This window comes from Eutrigla gurnardus (genome assembly GCF_963514095.1).
Source record: "Eutrigla gurnardus genome assembly, chromosome: 1".
Classification (NCBI taxonomy): domain Eukaryota; kingdom Metazoa; phylum Chordata; class Actinopteri; order Perciformes; family Triglidae; genus Eutrigla; species Eutrigla gurnardus.
Window position 1 is genome coordinate 8,443,743 of NC_139915.1, and position 25,811 is coordinate 8,469,553.

The 25,811-nt window shown below is 43.2% G+C and overlaps 1 protein-coding gene across 7 annotated transcripts in view; it reads right to left on the reverse strand.

Annotated features, from left to right (window-relative positions):
* Nucleotides 1-25,811, reverse strand: part of plekha7b (pleckstrin homology domain containing, family A member 7b) — a 62,580-nt gene continuing 36,769 nt past the window's right edge. The window contains exons 8-30 of one of the 7 annotated variants that reach the window (XM_084018527.1): nt 25,589-25,689; nt 21,817-21,995; nt 20,079-20,507; nt 19,374-19,914; nt 17,008-17,091; nt 16,490-16,624; nt 15,572-15,625; nt 14,730-14,813; nt 12,820-12,891; nt 11,581-11,661; nt 11,337-11,486; nt 9,920-10,021; nt 9,669-9,780; nt 9,254-9,468; nt 8,179-8,370; nt 7,980-8,094; nt 7,760-7,851; nt 6,583-6,819; nt 4,730-4,951; nt 3,974-4,107; nt 3,606-3,754; nt 1,568-1,765; nt 1-43 (exon numbers count right to left, since the gene is read on the reverse strand). In XM_084018527.1, the coding sequence (XP_083874653.1) occupies nt 1,581-1,765; nt 3,606-3,754; nt 3,974-4,107; nt 4,730-4,951; nt 6,583-6,819; nt 7,760-7,851; nt 7,980-8,094; nt 8,179-8,370; nt 9,254-9,468; nt 9,669-9,780; nt 9,920-10,021; nt 11,337-11,486; nt 11,581-11,661; nt 12,820-12,891; nt 14,730-14,813; nt 15,572-15,625; nt 16,490-16,624; nt 17,008-17,091; nt 19,374-19,914; nt 20,079-20,507; nt 21,817-21,995; nt 25,589-25,689 (3,665 nt within the window). In that variant the 3' untranslated portion in view covers nt 1-43; nt 1,568-1,580. Of the gene's footprint in view, nt 44-1,567; nt 1,766-3,605; nt 3,755-3,973; nt 4,108-4,729; nt 4,952-6,582; nt 6,820-7,759; nt 7,852-7,979; nt 8,095-8,178; nt 8,371-9,253; nt 9,469-9,668; nt 9,781-9,919; nt 10,022-11,336; nt 11,487-11,580; nt 11,662-12,819; nt 12,892-14,729; nt 14,814-15,556; nt 15,626-16,489; nt 16,625-17,007; nt 17,092-19,373; nt 19,915-20,078; nt 20,508-21,816; nt 21,996-25,588; nt 25,690-25,811 lie in introns of all 7 variants that reach the window. The other 6 variants (XM_084018528.1, XM_084018533.1, XM_084018531.1 and 3 more) reach the window with 6 other exon arrangements.

Sequence of the window (25,811 nt, forward strand, 5' to 3'; positions counted from 1 at the left end):
TGTCATTGTGGAGTAGCACCTCAGTGTCCAGAAATCGCTTGTGCTGAGAAGTGATAACAGAGAGACAGAGAGAGAGAGAGAGAGAGAGATGAACTAAGAATAAAGTCAGTGAATTAAGAAAACAAAGGAATTCATCAAAATTAAATAATTTAGATTTCCTTTCATTTATGTTTTTTGACCCTCGTATGAATGAATCCAAAAAAAGAAAGGCTCTCGTGGAGTTTGTTCCTGTTCATGCACCACAACTGAAAACACATGCAGCATTAAGTATGTTTCCATTTGACATGTAGTAGAGAATGTAAAGTCAACATTAAACCCTCATTAAACTAAAAGTCGGAGTGAAGAACAATGTTTAGATATTATAAAAATGCAATAAACGGCAGCCATGCAGCCAACAAATGAATATATAAATAAATATAAGCAGTACTTTCTACATTTTGAACTGACACATTCATTGTGCACACAGATAAATCCTCTCATAACTTTCCTCATTTTGCAAATTTTCAATTAAAACAAGTTGTTTATAGATGTTCTGTGTTAAAGCAGGTTACTCTGGTGAACAGTTTTGCAGACATGCTACAATTGTTAACAATAAAGTAACTTGATAACCACCCATAGGGATGCTCTCACTTAAAATACATCCATTGGAGGATCCTTTATGTCATTCTGATCTTTAGTGATGTACTTAACACTGTTAAGTGGCAAAGCAACCATTACAAACCCACTACGGGCCACAGCCCCCCAAAACCAGCACACCTGAACAGCTAGTAAATATAAAAGGTTCAAAAAAAGTCAGCCACAGTAAAGCATGCAGCCATACAAGCTCTCAAGTCATGCATTCACTTCTCCTGACATGAATGCTCCATGACACTAAAAGGTCAAAGGTCAAATGCAGCTAGATGGGCACTTTGTTACTGTGCATCTGATATGTTTCTTATCCATCCATGGAGGGCAAACAGCCATATTAATAAATCAGAAATTTAATTTAGTATTCAATTATTTTGTCATGATTGGTTGATGGATTAAAGTTATTTAACGAGACAGTAAAATGACACAACCCCCCTCTCCCGCCTTAAGAGCAACAACAATGATAATGATACAATGATACCACCTGACTTATGGCTGCCAGGCTACAGATGGGGAGCTAATTGGTGCTGTGAATACAGCTGTGCTGACTACTGAACTGTCAAGGTGCTAAATCAAAAGGTGTCTCTTCTTTTTTTTTGGTAATTATACAGTACACAATGCTACAAACAGTCAGGCTCCTTTCTTCCCACAACCATTCATAAATATTTTGGCAGTGGTACAAAAAGAGAAGAAGAAAAAAGAAAACAATTTACACACAATTATCACAGTGGGAAGAGCAGACTGCCTGCAGATGTTTGTTTTGATTATAATGGGAGCAGAGGCAGGGCTTCCCTCGCCTCCACGAGATGCGTTTCCCACAATCACAACAGAGCGGCGAGCATGCGGCGAGGTGCAAAGCACACAGGAGCCCCGCGTTAACAGAGAATTAGCGAGGCCTCGGAAACATCGGCACCGTAAGAAACATGCAGCCGGGCCTTACTTCATCTCCCCGATTACACAAACGTGTAGTGAATTCCGTTGCTTAGAGGAGAGGCAGGCGCCAGAGATACGGGAGGAGCAGGAGGAGCAGGAGGAAGAGGAGAAAGAGGAGGCAGCGGAAGAGGAGAAAGAGGAGGCAGCGGAGGAGGCGGAGGAGGGGGTGGGGGCGGAGGAGGGGGGATGTTAGCCTGTGGTGGAACTACGGAGGAGAGGACAGAAGGAAAACCAGAGAGGGAGGAGACAACATGGGTTTGTTAGTCAAATTGGAATTGGAACGTGTTTTATTAATATCACTGTTTTTATATTGTTTTTATGGAAAGTCAGTTTTAAAACTTGTTTGTTGAAATAACCAATAGGGGTGTTTTTTGTTAATCCAATAATTAAACACCTGACAAACAAAAATGGCATGACACAAGTGGATACATTGGAGAGGCCAATTTTCATTGGTTGATTATTTCAGGTGGAGATCAGGTAAAAACCCCAAACACCAGTCTGTCTTATACATCCCTGTAGAAATGTTTTTGGATTTTTTGTATTTAAAGATGTCACCTTGGCACTGATGACTAAATTCAATTATTCAATGAAATAATTAATACCTTATTTCATAATTAAAACTATAGTTACAATCTTAGTATAGAGACAAATCTCTGACATCTCTACAGTCTCACTGCAAAGGTTTTAACCGACTCTAAATCATATTCAGTGATGAAAAATAAAGCAGAAGTGCGAAACCACAAAAATGTAGATTCCAAGAAATGTCACAAAATAGCACAATACACCGTCAAAATCTGGATGTATGAATTTCAGGGCAGCAACCATTATTAATTTTTCTTATAAAATAATCTGCCACTGATTTTCTCAAATCAAATACCAAATATATTCTCCCAGACAAGGCCTTCAATTGTTTTGTTTGTCAGACCATCAGTGCGAGCAAAAGTTTGGCACTTTTGCTTGAAAACAATTACTAAATAGATGAATCGATTACTAAATCAGTTGCAGATTAAGGTTGGATTCAGGATTTAGCCCCTCTCTGATGCAGGAATGTGAAACGATACGTGTAGATACGGTTTACACACAATAAGAATCAGGGTTTTAATAAAGACTGTACAATAATACATATATTATAAGCATAATCCTGCTTTCATGCTGACATTATTGAAGTCTCTCGTGCAAAATACCACGAAAAAAACCCCTCTTTTAATTTGGGGATTTGAACGTGCACCAGCATACCTTACTTCAACACCAAAGGAGGAGGAAGTCATTGATTCGCTCTCCGCTGATAAGATGCCACCAGTTATATTCCCTGACATTTCTCTATGCTGGAAATAATGTTATAATTGTTGACTTTGCCTCGCTGTGCATATTAAGCTTCCACACATGCTGACAGCTTGAGTGTTACCGTGTGTGACAGATATACGTGTGTGTGAGTGTGTGTGTGTGTAAGCGAGGCAGACAGGCTGACAATCTGCTGCAGCTACAGTGAAAACGAACTAGAGTATGCTGTAGAGTATGAAAGAGATGAAAAGTGAGCGCACTGTCTTTAATGCAGGTTCAGAGCGGCGTTCAAAGCGGCGGCAACGCTACGCGGAGGGAGAGTGGAGTTTGACTGGGTCATTGATCAGCACACAAAATGGCCTCATCAACCTATTCCTCCCCCCCCCCCCCGTCTGAAAGATTCGACACGGATTGCAATTAGAGCCTAACGGAGCTCCTAAGCAGGAATAATGTTCACTTATTAGGAAATGAACAGCCTTATTGCTTGACTCTGCACCTTACACCCTTCTCATCTCCACTCCATCAATCGGGCACTCTTGAAAGGCCGCTTCGCCCTCTTTATCCCTTCTTCAACCAAAACGATGTCAATTTGATGCTGGGAGAAATTGGACTGAAACCGGCAGCGCTGGTGAGCGTTGGTATTTCTCTAAGTGTTTCTGTGGAATAATGATTTTTATATACTTTAAAGAGCAAAGATGTAAAACCTCTGACACCTACAGGCTCAAAGGAACAGGAGAGCATTTAGAAAAGTGAGGATGACCGACCTGTGACTAGTTTGCTCTTGAGCGAAGCCTCCGAGGCGAGGGCGTAGGACATGGTGATGATCCTCTCCTGCTCCTGCAGAGCTGAGTCCAGGGCCACGAGCCCGACGTCCGGCTTGTCCACAGTCAGCGGCGGGGCGAGGTTTTGCACACTGCCCCATTCACAAAGACATAAAACACCACATTGACGAGACATGATGGATTGGTAATAATGTGGAAATGCATTGATTACTGTGAGGCCGTTCTCTTGCCACGTGCCATTCTGCAGGGATGTCGGATCCCAGTGCCTTGCTCAAGGACAGGTCTGCAGGAATCAGCTGTTTGTGACCAACACTTCATTGCAAAAATCAGTGTGATTTCATGTGTTTTACCTGGACTTGGCCAAGATGCTCTTGATGCGCTCCACCTTACGGTGACGATCCTCCTCTTCCTGTGGACTGAGAGGCTCCTCGGGCTCCGAGTCCACGTATCGCTCTGGGATCAAAACTTTCTGAGGCTTGGAAAGCTACACAAAACAGATATAGACTGCGTTCCGAATCCCATATACGTTTTCTTTTTTTTCTTTTTTTTACTTTAGGTACAGCTGCCATTACAAAATACATACCGTTGCATGCAGTATGGATTCAGTTGGTTCATGCTAATCTAGTTTTCTGGTGTTTTCTATGTGATTTCCAATAGAAAATGTGTGAAATGTCAAACGCCTTGTATCCTCCACTGCCTGCCTTCATAAAACCTGCGATCAGGTGCAGGCTGACAGACTGTGTATCGTGTAGGATGACATTAGAGCAGGAAATCATCGACTTCAAGCTGCAGCCGTTCAGCGGTTGTTAAACTCAAATCTGCACTGCTCTGTTTTTATGATAAAAGCTGGTAGAGCAAACTGTAGTATAGCAATTTGGAACAATTATTCTTGAATTTCTGCAATTCAAAATAAAACCGGAATCAGTTAGATCGTTCTTCTTATTCAGATGTCAGTTTCTTGAATCAATACGTTGAATAATAAGAGCAACCTTTTGGACTGTGGATACACTCCAGACAGTTTGTTCATCTACTGTACAATAATTATATTTGTGTATTGACATTTAACACATCTGCTGTATTTCTTCACTGAGACAAAGATAACGTACCTCCTTGTTGAGGTCGAGGTCATAGTCGAGCGGCTCCAGGTCGACCTCGTGGCTCAACGGGGTTGTGGAGCGCAGCGGGAGCCATTCGTCGGAGTGGGAGCGCGGTCTCTCTTTGTGCTCGGGAGGTCTTTCCTCCCCCTGAACGCTCCTGACTCCCTGCGCCTCCTCCCCCTGAACAGCCCTCTCCAGCAACTGCAGGTCAAAGTCCTGCTCTCTCTTCCACTGGACGAACGCACAAAGACAAAAAAATAGACACTGAAACACAGTACAGGATGCCACCATCGAGCACTTAACCAGTAAATTTGAAAATGACTTGTTTCACTTGCCTTCGTGCATAAGTACTGTACAGCACACTGGTTATCACTGGTATGCTAATATGTTAATGGCTGCAGTGTGTGAATGTGTGTATGTGTGTGAAAAAGGTTTGAAAAAAGAGGGAACGTGCATTGTTTGAGTATGCATGCTCTCAAATCACATGCATGTAAATTCTCTACAACACTAATAAGACATCACAATGCTGCACAAACAGGAAAGACCACTTCAGTCACACTGACGACAGTTTCACCAAACACCACCACATCGCAGGTATTCAGAGGGGGGGATACAATAAATAAAAGAAAAAACATGGCAATATGAGTCCATTAGAAATTCATGTTTATTCATTTACAAACATTCACATTTGAAAAGAAAGCAAAGTGAGCAAACACTGAAATCACTTAACCTACGTCTTGATATGAAATGGGCTTGGTACATATTAGTACTGTCTAAATAAAAGGCTTCCTCTCACATAGACTGGGAAACGGGACAGTGGGCCCGACCCAAAAACACCCGAGAACATCTTCATCTTCACTTGAATTAAAAAGAAAATGCCATGAAGAATTTGAGATGAATAGGCTTAAATAGGTGTAGCTCAGCGTAAGTCAATGATTTGGTCAGTAGGAAATAAGTTGGCACTTTCTCACACACACACACACACACACACACACACACACACACACACACACACACACACACACACACACAGCTTAGAGACAGAAACAGCACTTAATTGAGGATCAGCAGGCATTGATGTCTAACTGACGTTCAGAAAGCACCACTACCAAAAGGGTGAAAGAAGTGTGGTAGTTTGGTTAAAACATACGGTCAGAGTGAAAGCAACCAAAGGCGAGAAAAGGAAATGTCAGCGAGGTGAGAATGAATGGATAAAGCACATTTTTTGTGTCTATTACAAGTAATTATGGGAAAAGAATATCATGAATGTGAGGAGTAGAAGGAATTGAAGGCCTACGTCTGTGGTAATTGGTGTGAATGTGTTTGATTGGCATGATGTATTATTTGTAAAGACTTAGGGAAACAATACCGTCCCTATTCATGTAATGAACTGAACTTAAATGAACTTGTACACTTTTGTGCTACAGTCAAGTAGTAAGAGTGAAGAAAACTGTTATCTAACTGTAGAGTTTTTTTTCCATGAAAGACATTTTGACATGTCAGAGTAGGAAAAGCAGAAGAGTAAAAAACAAAAAATCCAATTAGCTGCTTCAGCATCCTTGACACTGTCCCACTGCCGTGGCTTACTGGGACACTGGGTTGTTAATGGTATTAGAACTGTGCTTTCCCTACGATGACCAGTCAAAACGTCCGCTGTGAAAAAGGCGTAAAGAACAGCATGCATGCATTAAGCACAGTTACACAGAGCCAGGCAAACAACTGCATTACTGCGCTAATTTGATGTGCTATCAACTCTGGCTACGCTACGTAAAGGCACGTTTCACTACTGGAGACCGCCACTCTCTGTTTGGGTTGTCGTCATGCGTGAGAGTGTGACGTGTGATACTGCTCTAGTAACATACTGATCCCAAGTCTGCTGAAAGCGGGCGCGGGGACGAGGAGGAGCAGCGCGACGACGGGGAGGCGTGGCGGTCCCCGTGGCTCAGGGTGCGTTTGCGCTGGCGGACGAGGGCCTTCTGGTGCCTCTTCATCCTCTCCAGCTGCTCGTCGGCACTCATCTTCCCCCTCTGCTGCTGCTGCTGCTGCTGCTGCGCCGGCTCCCCGGAGTACAGACGCTCCAAGGCACTTTTTGGTCTCTCCTGAGAGCAGCGGGAGGAAAGAGAGATGATCAGATGAAGATACAAGCAGAAGGCAGAGAAGTGGGGAAAAATGAAAACAACATGAAGGTGAGAGCTAATGTTAATGAGGAATGAAAGAGGAACATGGCACAATTCAGTTTTCACAACAGACATTTCTGAGATTATACATAATAATTATATAGAAATATTCAAATGCACAATGTAAACTGTTTGGTCCAGTCAGACACAAGCTTGTTTGTCACCAGAATAACGCTTACTTAATAATAATTCATAATTTGAATACATTCAGGAGGTGAGTTATTAGGTGTCAGCAGCTATTCAATATTATTATTTAGCATTATTTTGTATGTATATTATTATTGGATATTAAAGTTCTAATATTAAGATATGATAGTTTAAGGTTTTTATGTCTGATTGATTCAAAATATGTACTTTTTTTCTGATTTCTTTTGTAGTTTTTAAATAGTGGAAAGTATAAATTAAAAATGTCCTGAGCCTGAAGATAACGCTGTAAAAGGATCACAAAGATGTATTATATTATATTATTTTCACAAATTATAAATAACATTTTTATTTTGCTACATTGATTCATCATGGCTTTAAAAAATAATTAACTCAAATATTACTATTCACCAAACAATCACTTTTTGTGACACATTTTCAGAGCGTTTCTTTCATATCTGTAGCACAGATATAGCAACATCATCCCTCACTGACTTCCCACAGGTGAACTCTTCCAGCTGGGTTTGATGGAAGACTTTAGCGAGGCAGAAGTATTAATGTGAATTCCCAACATTAAAACATTTAACTTTCAATGAATGAATTAATGAATTTCATAGATATCATCTAGAATTGGAGTTATTACTGTATCTGTGCTGTCTCTCCTCTGCTTTCATTCACTCTATACACTCTTTGATTCTTGGTGGATTCTGGGCCTGACCTTCACGTCAGCAGCTGAGACGGGTCTTCGGAGGGTCACATATGAGGAAATGCTCGAAGACTGGTTCAGCCTGAGGGAGGAGCCAGCAACTCCTGAGGGAAAGCCAGCAAACATTAAAACACTGTTCGTCGCCATAAATCCAACCGCGTGTGTAAATGTATGAACATAACACACAGTATACGTTACAGCTTAATACATCTGTACTACTGGCTCCACGTACCTCTGCTCGGTAACGTCTGGTAACCGTCGCGTCCAGACGCCACCACACTGATGTGGCTGGAGCCGTCTCCAGCTCCCATCAGCTCTGGATCGCTCAGGAAAGGCCTCAGTTCCACCTGAAGGTCACACAGAGGATCACACACAGGTGAGAAACTGAAGCGAAGACATCTGAGCAGCACCGACACACGTGCTGTATGTACCTTACTGTCTCCATTAGTGTACTGGCCAATCTCTCTGTCCCTTTTGCGTTCATCCGACTGTCGTTTGAGGCCGCGTACAGAAGTGTGTCTGATGACCGTTGTCTCCCGGGGCAACGGGGGCACAGCAGGGGGATGCTCATCAGGGCTGTAGAGCTGAGGTAGAGGAGGTCTGGGAGGCACATGTTCCTCCCCCTGCACACAGAACAACGGTTAAGTGATAAACAAGCATCCAGCCCACATTGCTCTGTGATATCTGTCCTTTCTAATAGACCACAAAACCACAAGTGGGTACTAGATGCTTATATACCATATACAGTATACTTGTCTAATTAAATAATACAACTGGAGCTATATCTAGGTAGGATGGAATGAGTAGTTTATAAACTGATCTGATATGTACAGACAATTTATTTTTCTTTATTAATCAATTGTTTTGGGGCAAATGCATTCAAACTTTTTTCTTTTTTTTCATCTTCTCAAATGTGAGGATTTCCATTTTCTCTCAAATTTTGACTGTTGGTCAAATAAAACAAGCAACTTTAAAACATCAACCTGAGCAATTGTAATTTAATGACATTATCTTAAAAGGGCCAGATCATACATTTATGGGAAATTATATTGTTTACCTTAGAATGAGTCGTTTATTTCTAACTACGGAGCCAGCTGCCATGTTTCTACAGAAGCCCAGAACAGACAAACCAAACACTATTCACATGCATCAGTCCCCATAGATCTCCAACATGCTTGGCATCTGCGGTCACGACAAGTTTAAATTGGTTGCAATCTGCAACCTCACAGCTAGATTCCCAAAAAATCTACACACTGGCCCTTTAATTGAACAATATATTGATGAAAAACAGACTAATTTAGAATGAAAACAATAAATAGTTGCAAACATTTAACTCTGGCTAAAAAGTTCAAATGGAAACACTCGGAACAAAAAGGTGAAGCTTTTTCTGTCAGATATCACGTGACAGTTTTGACTCCTTAAGTCAGCAAAGCTACACAAACTGCACAGAACAAATACTTTCTGTAGATGTTTTTGTAAGAACCAGCTGCCAACTGTTGCACCCACCCATTTAAGCCCACTGGTGATGGTTGCGTCCACCCAGTGGTGTAAGGGCTGCTGGCTGGGGCTGGAGGAAAGGGTGGGGGTGTGGCTGCTGGGGCTGAGATGGGGGCTGTGCTGCTGCTGCTGCTGCTGCTGGGACAATCTCATCTCCATAGCAGACGGGCTCCCGGACACAGAAGGCACTGATGATGCTGACACTGAAGGCACAAATTTCCTCTCTGGGGAATTCAATGTATATGAACATGTAAGATGAATACACACATGCTGTAAAGACAGTGCTTTCTTCTCCCACGGGTCATGTTCAAGCCATTAGTATTGAGTATATGATTAAGAGCTTTAACGGTGAGATCGGGCAGCGTGACCACGCGACCATATTGCACAGACTGCTAATGTGTGTTGCACTGTACAGGTGTCCCACCTGGGTTGGTAACGGAGGAGATAGTGACTTTGTAGTTGGCTTTACTGGTACTGAGGCCTGCGATAACGTCCTCGATCCTCCACAGCTCTTTTCTGATCTGGACTTTCTCCTGCTGCTCACAGAGAAACACAGAAACACACCAATCTACATAGAGGCATTTATTTTATTTTTTTGTTTTTACATACTGTAAAACTACTGGGGAGTAATAACTAACTAACTCATTCCCACACACACACCCATCCATGACGGACCTGAGTGAGATCGATGCGGTTCATCTGTCCCTGCAGCGCCGACTTCAGCCAGTCCACGTCTCTCTCCAGCCGGCTGTACTCATTCCACGCGTTCTCCATCTCCTGCAGAACAGAACAGGACACGCTCCGTGTTCTAATGAGTCAACACACCGCTGTCATACTGTACTCATCTGTGAGCCACGGCTTCTTTAATAGATACTAGGACCCAACCAGTGACACTTCACACACACAGCGAGCAGGTATGAGGTGTGTGTTGTCGATACAAAAAACAATAATAAAATGACAATGGGCAGAGAATAGACAGTGAAATCACTAATTTAAAAGTAGCCGCGAAAGTGTCCAAAAGCAAAGGCCTACTTGTGCCACATGCTGATAGTTGTGTTTATTTGCTTCCATTTTTCTGCTTGCTGATAATTTTACAACATAAGATCTGATATTAATGGGAATGGGTTGTTGTGATTGCTGGAAATCTATAAATCTGCCGTTAATAATAGTAATAATAATATAATAGTGTATCTCTAATGACATCGACCACAAACATTATCCCTGCAGCGCTGCAGCGTTTTATTAACTCTGTCATTCAGCATTTGGAGAATAATTATTATTACTATTCTAATTCTACCTCTTTGTCTCTTCTACTCTAAAGGCTCCCTACTGCTAACAGTTTTCAACCTCAGGAGCCATCTTGAGGGCTAAGATGCTGTGTGAATAACGTTTATCTGTACAAGGATCTTCTCCTAACTGAAAGGGGGAAATTCTTAGATCACAGGATAATTCTAAGAATTTTACTAGAAGTTTATCAGTAGGAAATTAACATGAGGGTGCTTTAAGAATCCGACCCCTGGTGTCTTGAGTCACCTAAAGATACTTGAGCTTTTTTATTCTACTTGCTGCATCCATTGAGATCATCAAACATGTTTGAACCGATGTGGTCGGAAATGTCTTTCACACTGTCACAAAGATAGTCTTGTTTCCTCTTGAGTAATCTTGTGATTTATTTGTAAATGTTCTTTTGAAACCCGTCCTCTTGTCATATTCCCCTGAATATCCGTGAACGGTTTAAACGAAAGCATTTTTCAGACGGTGACGGTGAAAAGCCTTTATTAGATTCTGTGCAGCCCTCAGGTTTGCCCCCGTGCACTCACTTCGATAGTCACAGTCAAACTGAAACATCGTGCCGGTTGCAGAAACCTTCAAAAGGGAACAACTAAAAATAGAAGTGAAGATCTTGTTTCCAGCCAATAAATACATGCTGGGCGCGGGTGAGTGTGCTTGTATGCACCAGTGTAGACAGTCTGAGGAGTTTGTCAGCTCACCTGACAAACCGAAATGAAAATCACATATTTTAACAACAAAAAAAGACGCCACATGTTGGATTCTAAGCTAAATGGACTGGTGAGTGCAGCTTGTTTCTTACTGTGGAGACTTGAGATATCTCAGCCCTGATGTGCACCACATCCTCTTGTAGTAATTTCTGCTGATAGGCGATCTTGTCAGCATGGGCCGGTTGATCTCTGTACTGCTCCATCTGCTGGTGGGAAACATCCAGCACAGACTCCAGCTTGTCCTAGATAGGGACAAGAGAGACGCCATCATAACACAGCAAGCATTTATAGGCCACGCCAATACACACTGTATCATATAATGTATAAAACAACAACCTTGTCCTCCTTCAGAGAGCGTATCCTGGCCTCCAGCTCCTGCAGAATCTTGTCTTGTTCACACAGTCGACTTAATTTCACCTGAAGGAAAAACAGATTGAAACAATAAAACAAATCTGTCTCTCTTTATTATTCTCCTCCAAGAGTATAAAGCAATAACGCACCAGAAAAACAGACGAGATACGAAGCGGTGACGGGGCTAATGAGATACAGTATCTGTTTACAACAGAGGCCGGCCGTTCCATTCTAGTCCTCCTTCAACTCTAAACCAACAACGCAGCCAGATGAGAGGAATTGATCGTCTGCTGCCGTCTTGGCTGTCTGTAAATATGTCAATAAGGCTCATCTGGATGAAAAAGCCCCGGGGAATTCCTCTCATCAGCGCAGTGAGAAATATCAAAAGGCTCCATACTGTCTAGTATGAGGGGGGAGATCTGGTAATACCCATTATGAGTAATCATAATCAAAAATCCATATTTTCAAATTCACTTTTGGAGAAAACCGTGTTTATTGAGAGTGACAGATTTGTTTTCCCAGAAATGGGTTATGTGTTTATGAAAACAACATAAGACTGCCTAGTTCACAGTCTTCCTCACACAGTGAGTTTTTTTTTCTTCTTCTTCTCAGATCTACTTATCATTCTGTTCAATTAATAATTAAGCTGTTTTTATTTTTGCCGCCGTATATTGTTGTTTTTTAATTGCATGAAATATTCATTGTTCAGACAATTTACTGGCAATTTCTTATAAATTGTTAAAGTGGAACAATGCTAATGATGAAAAGCCAGGACATCCATCGTATTTACCTCCATTCAGTGGAAAACAAAGAAGGAGAAAAAGCCGGGTCAGGCAAATCAAACTGAAAAATTTAACAGCTCGACATCTAAAAACTCCCATTACATGTATTTTTCCCTTTAAATTGCAGGGAGGAAAATAAAAGCTGTGGTCGATACTCTCAAGCCCTCACTGTGCAGCGTGGATGGGTGTCCCCACAGTGTTGCAATGTACATACGTTCCCTTCCCTCCACAGCCTCTGTTTACCACAACTTAGGAACACACACACACACACACACACACACACACACACACACAGTGAAGTCAGACTAAAGTCAGCTGCTTCTCTGTAGTGGATCGTAAGATGTCAGAAATGGAGATCTTAAAGAAAAGGAAGAGACAGATCAAAAAAAGGGTGCTTAACAAAATGCTTCTTTATATCCTGAGGACGTAAAGATTCACTTACATCAGCATCGCTTTCTGCTATTTTCACAGGCCTCGGTGGTCTTTCTGTTTTTAAACTCTCACGTCCGGTTACCTGAAATTCCCAATAGCCACAAACACAATCAAATGTTTAATATCGAGTTATCGAATTACATATTTTGAATACCTTTACTTTAATGCTTCCAGTAAACAGATAACAGCTGTGTAGATTTGTATGGGAGCCTGGTAGGCAAATCAAGCTGGATGGATCTTAAATGATGAAAAAACTAAGAAATAAAATGTCCCAAAATAAAAAAAAGAAGCATGAGCTGGTAAAACAAGACTATTGCAGAAGTACAAAACACTGATGTAGAGAGTTTCTGCATTCTTGTGTCGGAGAAGCTAAAAACCCAAAGTTGCTCTTTTCTGCCTGCTTATTGCTTCAAGGTAGAGAACCAGGTCCTTCGTGTCTATGGTTTTGTGATTCAGATACATATTGATTTACAAGGGAAATATTAGAGGTTGACATAAACCTTCATTTCATTATATCTCCTTCAAAAAGCTACGCGTCACCTGGGAAAATGTCAAACTTTAGGGCCCCTCGCTCCATGGCGGTGTGGTTAGGCAGCATGTATGTCTGCTGGCTAAGAGACTAAATATATATATGGATATCAGTGACAGTTTAACATAACTAAGCTCTGTAAAATTGTAGTTCACCAATGAGATCCATCTGCTTTAAAGCAAACAAACCAGACTGCATGTAGACTTGTATCTTTGTAGTGAGTCAAATGCTCACATCATCACGCCAACATGCTCACAGTGACCAACACTAACATGCCAAGTTTGGCAGGTATTTGGCAATAACCACAGTATTGTACAACAATTTGACACTCAAATTGATTACATTTTGGGATGAATGTAAGCACCAAATTTCCATGGCAACCCACCCTGAAGTTGGTGAGATGCATCAGTGTGGACTAAGGTGGTGGAGACATTGCTACGTCTGGAAACATGCCAATAGCACGACTATATAAGGACATTTAGTATTTTTAGTAAAGTACTTCACGTATACTTTACTATTAGAATTTCAGGGCCTGTATATACTATTTTATTCAGGTGAGGGGTAATACTTGTATCTATTAGGTACTTCTCTTACATGCCCTTATATATTTCTATTATCAGTTCTATTGCAGTTAGAACTAGCTTTATAATGATATTTCGCTATCATTGTAATACTATAGGGAGTGTCAGTCAGGGCGTCCTATCCAGAGGATAACAGGGCAGAGATTTGCCTGCCAGTTATCTAGCACAGTTAGTAATGCGTGAAGCTGAAATGTGTGGGTAGAACACTCATAACACTCCCACATCTGGATCACCACACCCAGCACCACAGTGGATGGGAGACTCCGTTAAAGGGGCATTCCACCTATCTTCCATGTCAAAGTAGTCATGTGGAGGACTACACAGCCTGTGAGAACAGTTTTTATAATGGATTCTGTGGTTCTGGAGGGAGCTTTGTCAAGTCTGGGAAAATGCGTGGAGTGACTTTCCGTAGTACTCTTTCAAGACCACGGGGAAGCAACACACACCACTGCACGTTATCGCCCGTTTGCACCAGATCCCACGATCAAACTAGAGGACCTAAAGTGACTATTTCTTAAAGAGCACCATTGGGTCATCTCTCACACTCTAACAAGCAAAAATAATAGCAAACTGAAGAAATCAGAACAGAAATTCAACACATTCACAAATGCTTAAGAGCATGCGAGGAAGCCCTCTGCCATTACGACTTCCTTCCTATCATGTCTAATCAGTGTTGGAGCGTCACGCGGTGAATGACTGGAGAGGTGTCCATGCTCAGACTCCTGCATTATTCCTCGGGATGCATGGCATTCCTTTTTTTAAAAAAGCAGTGGAATGGTCTGTTTCACTTTGTATGCACACCATCCTTACATTCCAACAGTACCCGAAACTCTGTGGAGCCGAGTTTTCAAACACATTGTGTATTGAAACGATCGTCGGGTCAATACTTTGGATCTGTTTTGAAACAGGAAATGGAGAGGAGTTACAGGACGTACTGTACGTACCGTTTGATGACCTCCCTCCGTTCCAAAACACAACCCAGATTTATCATTAATGCACTGTGGTGTTTAAACATACAAATCAATAGAATCAAAGCTTTGCACCGGTGTAAATGGGATATATGCCGATAGCTGGCTAAATGAGACAGATTGCCAACATACAACAGTAATAAGCCTTCGCAATTAGACCATTTGTTACGCTCACATTTGGGAATTGGAGTTCACATGGCTCAAAAGTTTTAGAAATTCAGCCATGTGCTTAGAAGAACTTCAATTCCCATCATGACAGGCTCAACATCAACACGTGTTGGGGCGACATAACTGCATCAGCCCACTGCATCGGGAAGTACTGGACTATCATCCGATGGAAGACACTAACTCAATCAGGACAAACGTCGCTATCACTTTGAATCAGTCACATTGGACTATGTTGGATTCACCAGATCACTAATAACAAATTGCATTTTGTTTTGTTTTTTTTAAATCTTCAGATGGATAATTTACATAATACAGTTAAACATACATGTTAATTTCACCATAAGGAGACAGCAGAAAGCACAGCACAGAACAGAGGACAGACCGGAAAAAAGGGGGGGAAACAGGGAGGCAGATGTTGACGGCAGCAGCAGGAGAGAAAAGATCCCAAAGCCCAAAGAGGGGAGATGGAGAAGAGGATGAAAAGGATAAAGTGGCATTTACTTTGTTGGGGCCCACCTTCAGATCTAGATACTCCAGGTCCTTCTTCAGTTGTAAGTAAGTATCATCAGCCTTTAAATGAGCAGTGGAGAGATAAATCATTTGAAAGGAAGCTGCAAAAGGAGAATGGGTGACCAGATGACTCCTACGGCCTTTATTTGCTGAACTTTAATTAACTTGGTCTCAATTACAGTTGACTTTTCTACCTCTGTATGCTTGTATTTATAGTTAGTAAAACCAAGCTGTTATTAAGTAACCATGTCATTTTTGGATTGGTTTAACGCCTCGCATTTGACCTCATGGTCAAACCGAGTATTTACATGTCGTCATAAGCATGGAGGACGGTCATAGAGTGATTGGATGCTAGAGACTGGGTGGAGCTGTCATTACCGAGCACCGTCGCAGATTCACTGTGGTCTGCCGGTCTCGCAGCAATGCACTGTTTGTGAAGAGGCTCATAACGGAGACCGTGGTCTGATGGCTGCTTCGGAATGAGAACGCCACAGAAATGTAGGATGCAAATGTGTTTTGTGGCCGAGCAAACTTCGATATCTATCAAACAGAAGGAGAGTGTACAACGCAGGCACATTTGACGAGCAACATGCTTCAAATATGGCACGTTTCTTTTTTTCCAAATAGTGTAACACAAGCTTTCTGAAAGCTTTTTCAAGTTCAGAACAAGGTGGATGAGTGACAACAACTATAAAGACATGAATATATGGTTAAAAGGCAATCTTGGCATTCTGAGGTGCAATGCAGCCCATGCAAAAGTGGTTGAGCAAACATGACTACCAAGCAACACCGACAGGCCACACACTCTTATGAATGAGATGGAATTAATGTGTGGGATTGGCTGGGGAGCGTGGGACCACAATGCACCAGCAGGGGGGGGTTTATGCCGTAGAGGAAAATTGGGGAAGTACGACGGCCCCTGACCTGCATGCCGGGGCTTAGAAGGCCGCTGTGCTGGTGGTGCTGCAGGTGAGCGAACGTGTCGCCGGGGCTGTGCACACCAGCCATCTTGGCATGGTGCCTCCGAAGCTGAATGAGGAGCAGAGTCAGCTCCTCTGGCTGCAGCCAAGCCCAGGATTAGGGGGCCAGAGGCCAGCGAATGTGCAGAGGGAAGACAGAAAATACTTGAGAACCATCTGGGCAGAGCAGTGGCTGAGCGATCGGGCCTGAGAATGGGGGGGTGATTTATTGTCTGAAGATAATTTAATACTGAAACAAATATCGCGTGTCCTCACATTTAAACGGGCTTTATAGGGGTTAACAAAATCAATGAAGCCAGCTCCAGATTCTACATCTTGGCACCACTGACAAATCACATTTAGGAGCCAGTTATTCCCGTTCACACTTGGATTGGCTCCCCTCGACTCCCGGGCTGGAAAACTATGTTCATTCTACATTACAGACGTCTTGAACAACGCTGGGAGTGTAGTGGAGGATCGTACCGTCTTGCCGTGTAAGCTTGGCGCGCTGACGGTGTGTGTGATGTATCCCATGGCTGGCATGGACCTTCGCTCTACTTGGGAAGCCTGCAGAGAAACAAAATTCATCAACTTGTTATTACAGCTCTTATAGAGGGTTATCAAAGAGAATGTCTAATTCGTTAAAGTGATCTTCAATATGGGAGCGTTGAGAGTGGAGGATAAACCAGTTTATCACACTGAATCAAAGTTAAACCATTGCCTCCGAGTCTGCAAACAAATCTGACTACACAGCAGATTTATTTTTCCATCCATCCCTTTCTCCCTTTCATCAGCCCTACTCTTCTTCGGAACAAGGTGTGCCCTGAGTTTCAGACGCTACGGGGCTTTGGGAAAATCTGACGTTTTTGCTTAACACACAGAATTAGCAAAAACCAGGCCCACCACTGAACCTTAAAAGGACACAAACAACAAGAGATTTAATTAACTACACATAAATTATACCAAACCTGCTTTCTTAAAATAACATTTGTTTGCTACTAGCAAGAAGAAGCACTGTAAGCCATCCCCTTTGAGATTCCCATGCCACTATGTTTTTTGCTGTATAATAGGTTTTTTATTTAAATGCGAGATCAGAAGAAAAGAGACCGCTGCTGATGTTTGAGATACAGTAGAGATGTTTATAGGGTGCTGAGGAGCCCTGGGCAAATTGGATTAGCTACTAATAAAACATACTCCCTAATGATATTCCACAGAGGTATACACATCGCTATTACTTAAGCGCACTCCAGCCAGAGAGCACCATCGGCCTCAAACATGCTGGATGCACCAAAACTAAGTTCATTGCAGGCTGAATGGAGTTCCCATAAACATCTTTCTGTTGGATCCTCTTTGTTAAAAAAAATGTATCTTTTTCGGATGGTTCTGTTTTTTTGCATAATTGTGCGTCACAGCATTATATGGTTATAATTAGTGTCTTTACACTCGTGAGTGATGGAGGACACAGGGCATCTGGGACGCTCTGTTTACTTGTGTAAGAGCAACCGGGGTTGGTTGTGAGGCTTGTGTGTGTTGGCAAATGTGGCGATGGTTTGGAGGGAGACGGTTTCACATGTGGAGGGTGTGGCGGGAAGACGGCGTAGGGTATAGATGACAGGACGGCGGTGGCGGTGCCGTCTAAGCACTCACACATGCTCGCGCCACCTGCGGAGCGGGCCAGGGCGTGGGCTGTGTGAAACTGAAAATGAATCGCACGACCATCAAAGTGCGCTTCTCATGCTCGTCTTCCCATGGCGCCCTCGTGAGCTCAAAACACCCTTCAAAAATCGACATCAATCGATACCTCACACCCTCCATCCAGACCCGGCGTGAGAATGAGACCTTTGTCATCCGGCTCACGACATGAGAATCATCAAATTCGGCTTCGGTCCCATGCGAATGACAGACTGCTGACGTTTACTGTGTGCCAGCACAACAGTGTTAAAGTGCAGCACATTATTACATCAAGGGTGGGACTTCCATGCATCCATTATCCAAACCCACTGGACTAGTAGCCAGTTTATGGGGGCGGGACTTCAGCAAGATAATATTTGTGATGTTATGTGACACATAAGTGTGACAGCAGTGTGATACTACATTGGGAATAACACTCCTCTTTGCCAGTTAGAAGGCATCCATGTTATTGGAAAAGCTGCAACTAACAATTATTTGCATTATCAATGAATCAATTTATAATCAAATGTATTGATAACGCACCACTTCCCTGGACCAAAGGTCACAAATATATATGAATATATATATATTGACTATTTACTATTCAAAAAATGGATCATTCCAGCCCTAGAGTTAACCATGGCAACCAAAGCCTTCAGACTTTCAGGTTAAATCTCATCCACCACCACTGTCATGGTCGATATCCTGTACACGCAGTTCACTCACTGCATTTTGGATCTGGTATTTTTGAGGCTGGCAGATGCAACGGGAACATGGTAATGTGTTTACTTTGCCCTGAGAAATAGATTGAATTACACTGACCTTGTTAATCAAAATGTGAATATGTCAGAAAATGCAATATTATGTGTAATATGTCTTTTTGGATGACGATGCTCTTTGGCCTGTGTATTTGTCATGGAGCCATCATATGCTATATATGCCTGTGGCTACATAGACAAAACTTGTTTGATGGTTTTGGTCTTTCTTGGTATTTGGTGAAAATGTGAAATACGATTATTATTATTAATTAATACATGGGAACACAAACTTATTCAGAACACTACGTGTAATATTCACCATCTCAAGAGTTTGATTGGGAAAAAGAGAAATGTTATTTTATATTACAACGATAAAGAAACGCTGGAAAGAAGAACAGAAATGCTGTCTAAGTGTCCTACCTGAGAAAGATGGGCACAGAGGTGGCCGGGGGAGCTGGATCTTGTGCTGTCCCCAGGTGGCCCCTCATCCAGGGGCCTGACTGTCCGTCTGTCTGAAGGAGTGTTTGGCCTGCGAGGGGACAGGGGCTTGAAGGAGGAGGGGACCGACGGTGGGACTTCGCACGGGGACGGCGGGACCGAGATGGAGCGTGGCATCTCCACCGTGACTCGGAACGACGAAGAGTCTGTGAAGTTGGGGCCGGTGTAGATGGGAGCGGTGGGGCTGCCGTGACGGAACTGCTGCCGCTGCTGCCACTCGTACAGCTGCCACACCATCCCCTCCTTGGTGGCCATGCGCTCGTCGGTGGACATGCGGAAGTGGCTGAGCCGGTCGTGGGCATACTTGTAGTCACTGGGAAGGTTGCACGTTGTTGTAGGGGAGTTGTTGCCGGATGGCAGACGGGGAGACTTTGGCAAGGACTGATAGGTGGCGTCCGCTGTGCTGGATTTGGGCTTTAATGGAGGAGTCCGCCGGGGGAGGTTGAATTCGGCAGAGGGGGCACTGGGACAGAAAACACATGGATGCCTTTTAATGAGAATGCTTTCTCTACAAAAATGCAAGCAATTCAAATATACAAGTCCTCATAGTTGCCACTAGAGGGAGGCATTTACTCATGTTTTTCCCCCCCATCATCATTCATGCAGCTCTTACAGATTCAAACTGACCTCTTTGGTGGGTCCGCTTTCTGAACTTTGACCCACTGCTCCACCTGAGCCAGCGTATTCTTCCGCTGCACGTGTTTGTGTTCAGCGTCTGGCCGTGACACGAAGCCCCTCTGGTAGACGAGGTTTCCATTCTGTTCCGGTGGCAGAGCCACTTGGATTACAGTTTGCTGTCCGTTCTTGTGTGCCGTCCCGTCGCCAGAGACCGGAGACAGTCGCTCTACTCTTTCCTCTGTGGCTGACTGGCTGGGCTGCACCTGGAGCTCTAATCCATACGTCAGCTGGTCTCTATGGGCCAGTTGGATGCCATTAGCCGATTCCTCTTTGTCTGCCCTGCGAAGGCTTTCTGACTGACATGAGATCTGGTTGATGTGGACATGGTTCGTCTGTGGGACAGCCTGCTGCACAGCCTTCTTTGGATTCTCCATCTCTCTAAATTCGAGACAGGATGATAAAATACATTAACACAAGTAAGTCCTGCCTGTAACAGATTTAAATAAATTACAGTATGCAGTGAAGTAGGAAAGTACTTCATCCTTCAACTACCACACTACACTCATTCATTTAACCGTCATCCAACTCACCTCACATTATAATGAGGTGCAGAACCATTCTTGAAACAAGGGTATTACATGGCATTAAACAGTGGATGAAAAGACAATGGGCACTCAAATTAACCTTTTGTGACCATCAAAGGTAATTTCTCAATCCATTTGCTGAGACACGCTCAGATTCATAACTGAGTTTCTCTCAGAAAAGATCTGACACCAAAGGGAGTTATACAATCATTTTCCTTCTGAACATTTACAAGGAAGAAGGGGAGCAGAGCCTTTCTGGATAATGCATGCAGAGCGAATCCCCAGGAAACAGAAATGACAGTCACGTCGACTTCATGAAATAGCTCCGAGTAGTGCACCACTCTTTCTAATGTGTTGTTGTTATTTATAAGGTTTCACATTTAAATGGATTAATCCCTTCCCCACCTAATTTTCAAACTGTTATAGTGGCTGATTGAGGTACATGTCCTCATGGTAGATGCAGGGAAGTGATCGCCTCACACAGAAAAAAAAATGTGCTGTTAGCAATTATTATTGCTTCATTAGCCCAACTCATTTCATAATTAATGTTTCATTCCACGGGACCCAACTAAGAATGTCACGGGGAACGTTTGGAAAGGGCTTTCCAAAACTAAAAGGTCAGGAGTAGTGACTTACATTGGCCTCTAGATGGCCTTATCGCACAGACCATCCAAACCCTGCAGTGTACCCAGCTAAATGCAGATTGCAATGCATCCAGAAGAGAGTATCGCGCTGTATTGCAGACTCTTTCTGCTGTTGACTGGGACTATTTTCAGGAACAAAGGAACGCACATAAATCTGCTTTGTAAATTGTGATTCCTGCTGTAGAAAACTGCAATAAGCCTCGTCTACAGCAGACCCAGATGCAGCACAATCTTAGTGCCCCAGAACAGAAGGACGGAGTCTGCTGTGGAAGACTGCTTCTACTGTTACAATAAAAAGGAACACGAAGGCAAGAAAAAGGAGAAAAATCAGTAATGCACTCTAGTGATGTATAAAAAAAACCATCAACGGTTTGATTGAATACTGTGACACCCAGGGTTCCCTTTATATCATCTCAATACCTATCCAGTTCACACACTGCTGTACTTTAGGGAAGGTTGGCACGAGTAGAAGACCAGCCAATAGGAGTAATGAATCCTACTCTGCACAGCAAGACCAACCTCTTTATAGTGTGACTCTGCTGCATCAGCGCGGCCTGGTTCATGGCCCGGATCCAGCCATTCATGTCCTCTTGTGTGTCCGCACTGAAGAAATATGTCCGCATCCCGCAGTGTTCTGCCTGCGAGCCAATCACAGAGTTCTTATTGTAAATGTAGGAGCGCATTCCTGTATGGCTCGCCTATCAAAAGAGAGAGAGAGAGAGAGACAGATGATGGATATGAGAACTTCTTGCCGAGGACAGAAAGAAGAAGGGGGAAAAAAAAGCTGCAAGTGAAGCTAATGAGTGAAAAACTTTGCTTCCTTGTTTACTGAGAGTGACGGCTGTCAACTCAGTGAGGGCAAAGTTTACAGCAGTTTACTGAAAACAAGGAAAAGGGTGGGATCAAAGAGCTGCAGCAGAAACAATGTGAACATTTCTGGAAAGAAAAAAAAAGCAGGTTACGTTTTCAATTTGTTTTTATTTTTAATTTCTGAAGCACAGAGAACTTACAGTAGCAACAAAAAGGCAATTATGGCCATCGATCATCACGTTAGTCACATGACCACACATCATAACGGTCAGTGGAAATCAAACTAAAAACTGGAAATCGCAGGCTGATCCAGCTCCTAATGGGACTAGTAGTGTGTTTGGCCCCCGCTTGCCTGAATGAACCCCCGACAACAACCGGGCTCCTGATGAGTCGGCGGATGGTGTCCTGGGGGGGTTCTCCTTTCAGACCTGGCTCAGGGCATCAAGGCTCCTGGACAGACTGTGGCGGTACTTGGTGGTGTCGGATGCACCGATACATAACGTCCCATAGGTGCTCAATTGGATTTAGCTCAGGGGGAAGTGGGGAGGGCCAGTCAATGGGATCAATGCCTTCATCTCATTCACCACGGCGCCTCCAGACTCTTTCACACCTGCTCTCATCTGTGGAGCTGCCGATGGTGGACCTGCCAGTTCAGGTGTTCTCTGGTGAGTGCCAAGGGTGCTGGTCTGTGAGACCAGGTCCCACTAGAGGACTCATGCCACCCTCATGGAGTCTGGAACCTGCTGTCACTTTCATTTGCACCAAAGCAGGGAACTGATTGACAATCACTTGAGCTTCCTGAATGAACAGATTGATATCCCTGAAGTTTAACTGACTCAGTGTTATTCTGTGATGATGAAGTGTTCCCTTAATCTTTTTGAGCAGTGTATGTTGTACCCGTCATTCATTATGACTAAATTCATTCCAGCTGCCAACAATATGACATGAGCATCCGCAACACAGGGCTGGAGTATACACGGCGTCGTGGAGAGAGCGTGATCTTCACTGAGCCCATTACCTCAACACGCTCATTAGGAAGATTAGAATCCTGACTGTATAAACGAGTATGCAACCTTTAGGCAGAGAACGTGAGAAGCCAAACACTGCAAAGCACCCAACGAGGGACCTGCTTCAAAACAGATGTAGAGAAACAAGTTAACAGTTTATTGAATTTTCTAAATCGTAAGACAAGAGGAAATCAATGTACGTACAGCAGGGGGGCAAATGGCTGAACACAGACAAAGTAATGCAGCGAAATCAGAGGGACGTGTGGGTGAAATGTCGGAGACGGTTGTCCCACTTCTCCAGTGACCATGAGAATGTGAGATATGCAGCGTGAATGGACAAATACCAGAGCCACTAAGCACACACACAACGTACATGGCATTGATCAAAATCAGTAACCATGGTGATGGCAACTTCCTAAATATCTGGACATTCCATACGTGTTCTTTTTCTCACTCTGTGGTCCGTTTGATTTGAAACGAAATGATGACTTTGTGGTTAAAGAGCTCTCTCTCTCTCTTGGGTACTATAGACAGTGTAGCCTTGTCATTGTCAAAGAATTAGGGGCCTATAAAAAGAGTCCTGCATCGGATGCTCAATTTCTCTCTGTCACTGTCCAAATAATTATGGACTGCACTGTACGTGAAAAACAAAAGTTATCTTTTTCCCCAAAATAATTCACAGCAAAGTTATTGACTAAATCTAACCACCAATATGTGCTCTGGCATTGTCCATAGATGACTGTCATCATGTCTGTGTGCATGATGAGACGTGCGTTCAGCAGCCGCTAGCATGATATGAAACGAAAATGAACCCAGGATGGCGGTCTACTGATGTGGGGCTTAAGTGAAATCAAATACCTATTCATGCAAGACAGGAAGCCAGTGATTCAGGACGACCGCCCGCAGAGAACAGTACTCACTCCGCCCGCCCGCGCACACACACCAGGTCACAATGGGAGGCAATTGACCAACAGGGAATGAGAGAAAAAACAGTGAGATGAGCAAAAATAAGAGAACAACAGAAAACAACCGGATGTTGCTGAGTCAACCAGAAAGAACAGAGATGGCTCCGGCCGTGTCATCTCAGAAGTGAGAATGAGTTACAGTGGCACTTTACCATCAGATACATTGTGGCACTGACTTACACTACTTTTTTTTTACATCTTCTCCTTTAATTTGCTAATTAAATGGATTTTGAGAATAATCTGTGTCACCACCTCTCATTATTTACGAACTTTTTTGTCTGTCGGTCGCTCCAGCAGTGTGAAATACCCCTCCGCTGAACCCCACCAGACATCTGCTGAGCTGCCGTCATGCTTACTTAGCAGTAACGGGAAATTTACAAAGCAACTCCGATACCCGTAATGAAATCTCCTGCTCTTTAATGCATGAGTGAGCTGGGGGAGGGGGTCTTAAATACAGGGTGGTACAGCAGAGCTTTTCACCTAGCCTTACACATGCTCTGCAGCAAGCGGTGGGAGGAGATGGTGAATAGGCTGAATGTATAATTAATCGCCCCAGCAAGACAATTATCATACAAATTCCATTGTACGTAATATATTTATAAAGGCAGGACCACACGTTCAAACTCACGCTGACTCGCTCGCAGACGTACAAATACACAGAGAATCCAAGAACAAAAGCCACAGCACAAAGCAGCTGAAAGGATTGCAACAGAATGCCCCGAAGCTGCAGCGGTGCATCAAACATTCAGGCACGATTGTTCTTTGCAACGAGCTCGGTTGTTTCCACAACAGGAGGAGCTGGACGATGTTAACTCTCTCGCTGTAAACCAAAGGACAGGAAGCCCCTTGCTGTCCTCTAATAGAGGTCACAGATGAAGAGGAGAAGACTTTGCTGCATGCCAAGTAAAGTTTTGTTGCACTTTTTACATAAAAATGGCATTGTTACCAACTGTATTGGGTACAGTATAACAAGGCAGCTATGTGGCCTTCAGGGTCAGTGGAAGAACAAAGCTCTTGCACTATGCACGCCCTGGCAGGGCGACCGAAACACGGTGGGAAATGTTCTCACAACAGGTTAATAAAAGCAGATCAGACCTGCACGGACTACATAAGGGGCTGTACTGTAACACCCACCTTTAAACTGTTAAATACAAAAGACCTGTGACCAGAAGGGCATCAGACTCCACACAACCGGAATTCATAAAGAAATCTTCTTAGATTCGGCACCAATAGCAAAATAATACTTTTTTTCCTACCTCACATTGAGTATTTGTTATTCTACGAAAACCTTTCACTTCTCAAACCCATCACCGTCTCACATTTACTTACTGTGTCATGAATAAGATTAATAAGATGATTGAGAAAATAAGAAATATATAATCAATTCAGACTAAACAAAACTATGATCTGATTCCATATTTTGCTTCTTGCTACCAACAGTGATGTAGCCATGATTAAGATAAGATATTTTGTGCCATAAATCTCATTCGATGCCAACTTCGGTGTTACCTTAAAAGCGTGTTTGCGGTTTATGTGGTCATCGGGCTCGACTGGTGCGATGACATAACTGGGCAGAGGGATGCTACCGAGCACCGTCTCCTCTCGGCTGTCTGAGAAACAGGAACACAAAACGCACGCACAATATTAAAACATCCAAAACAGAGAACTCTAATTCTGTTTGAGAGTGACTGCAGATTTATAGCGGGAAAATTAGCGAGGCATAATTCATAGG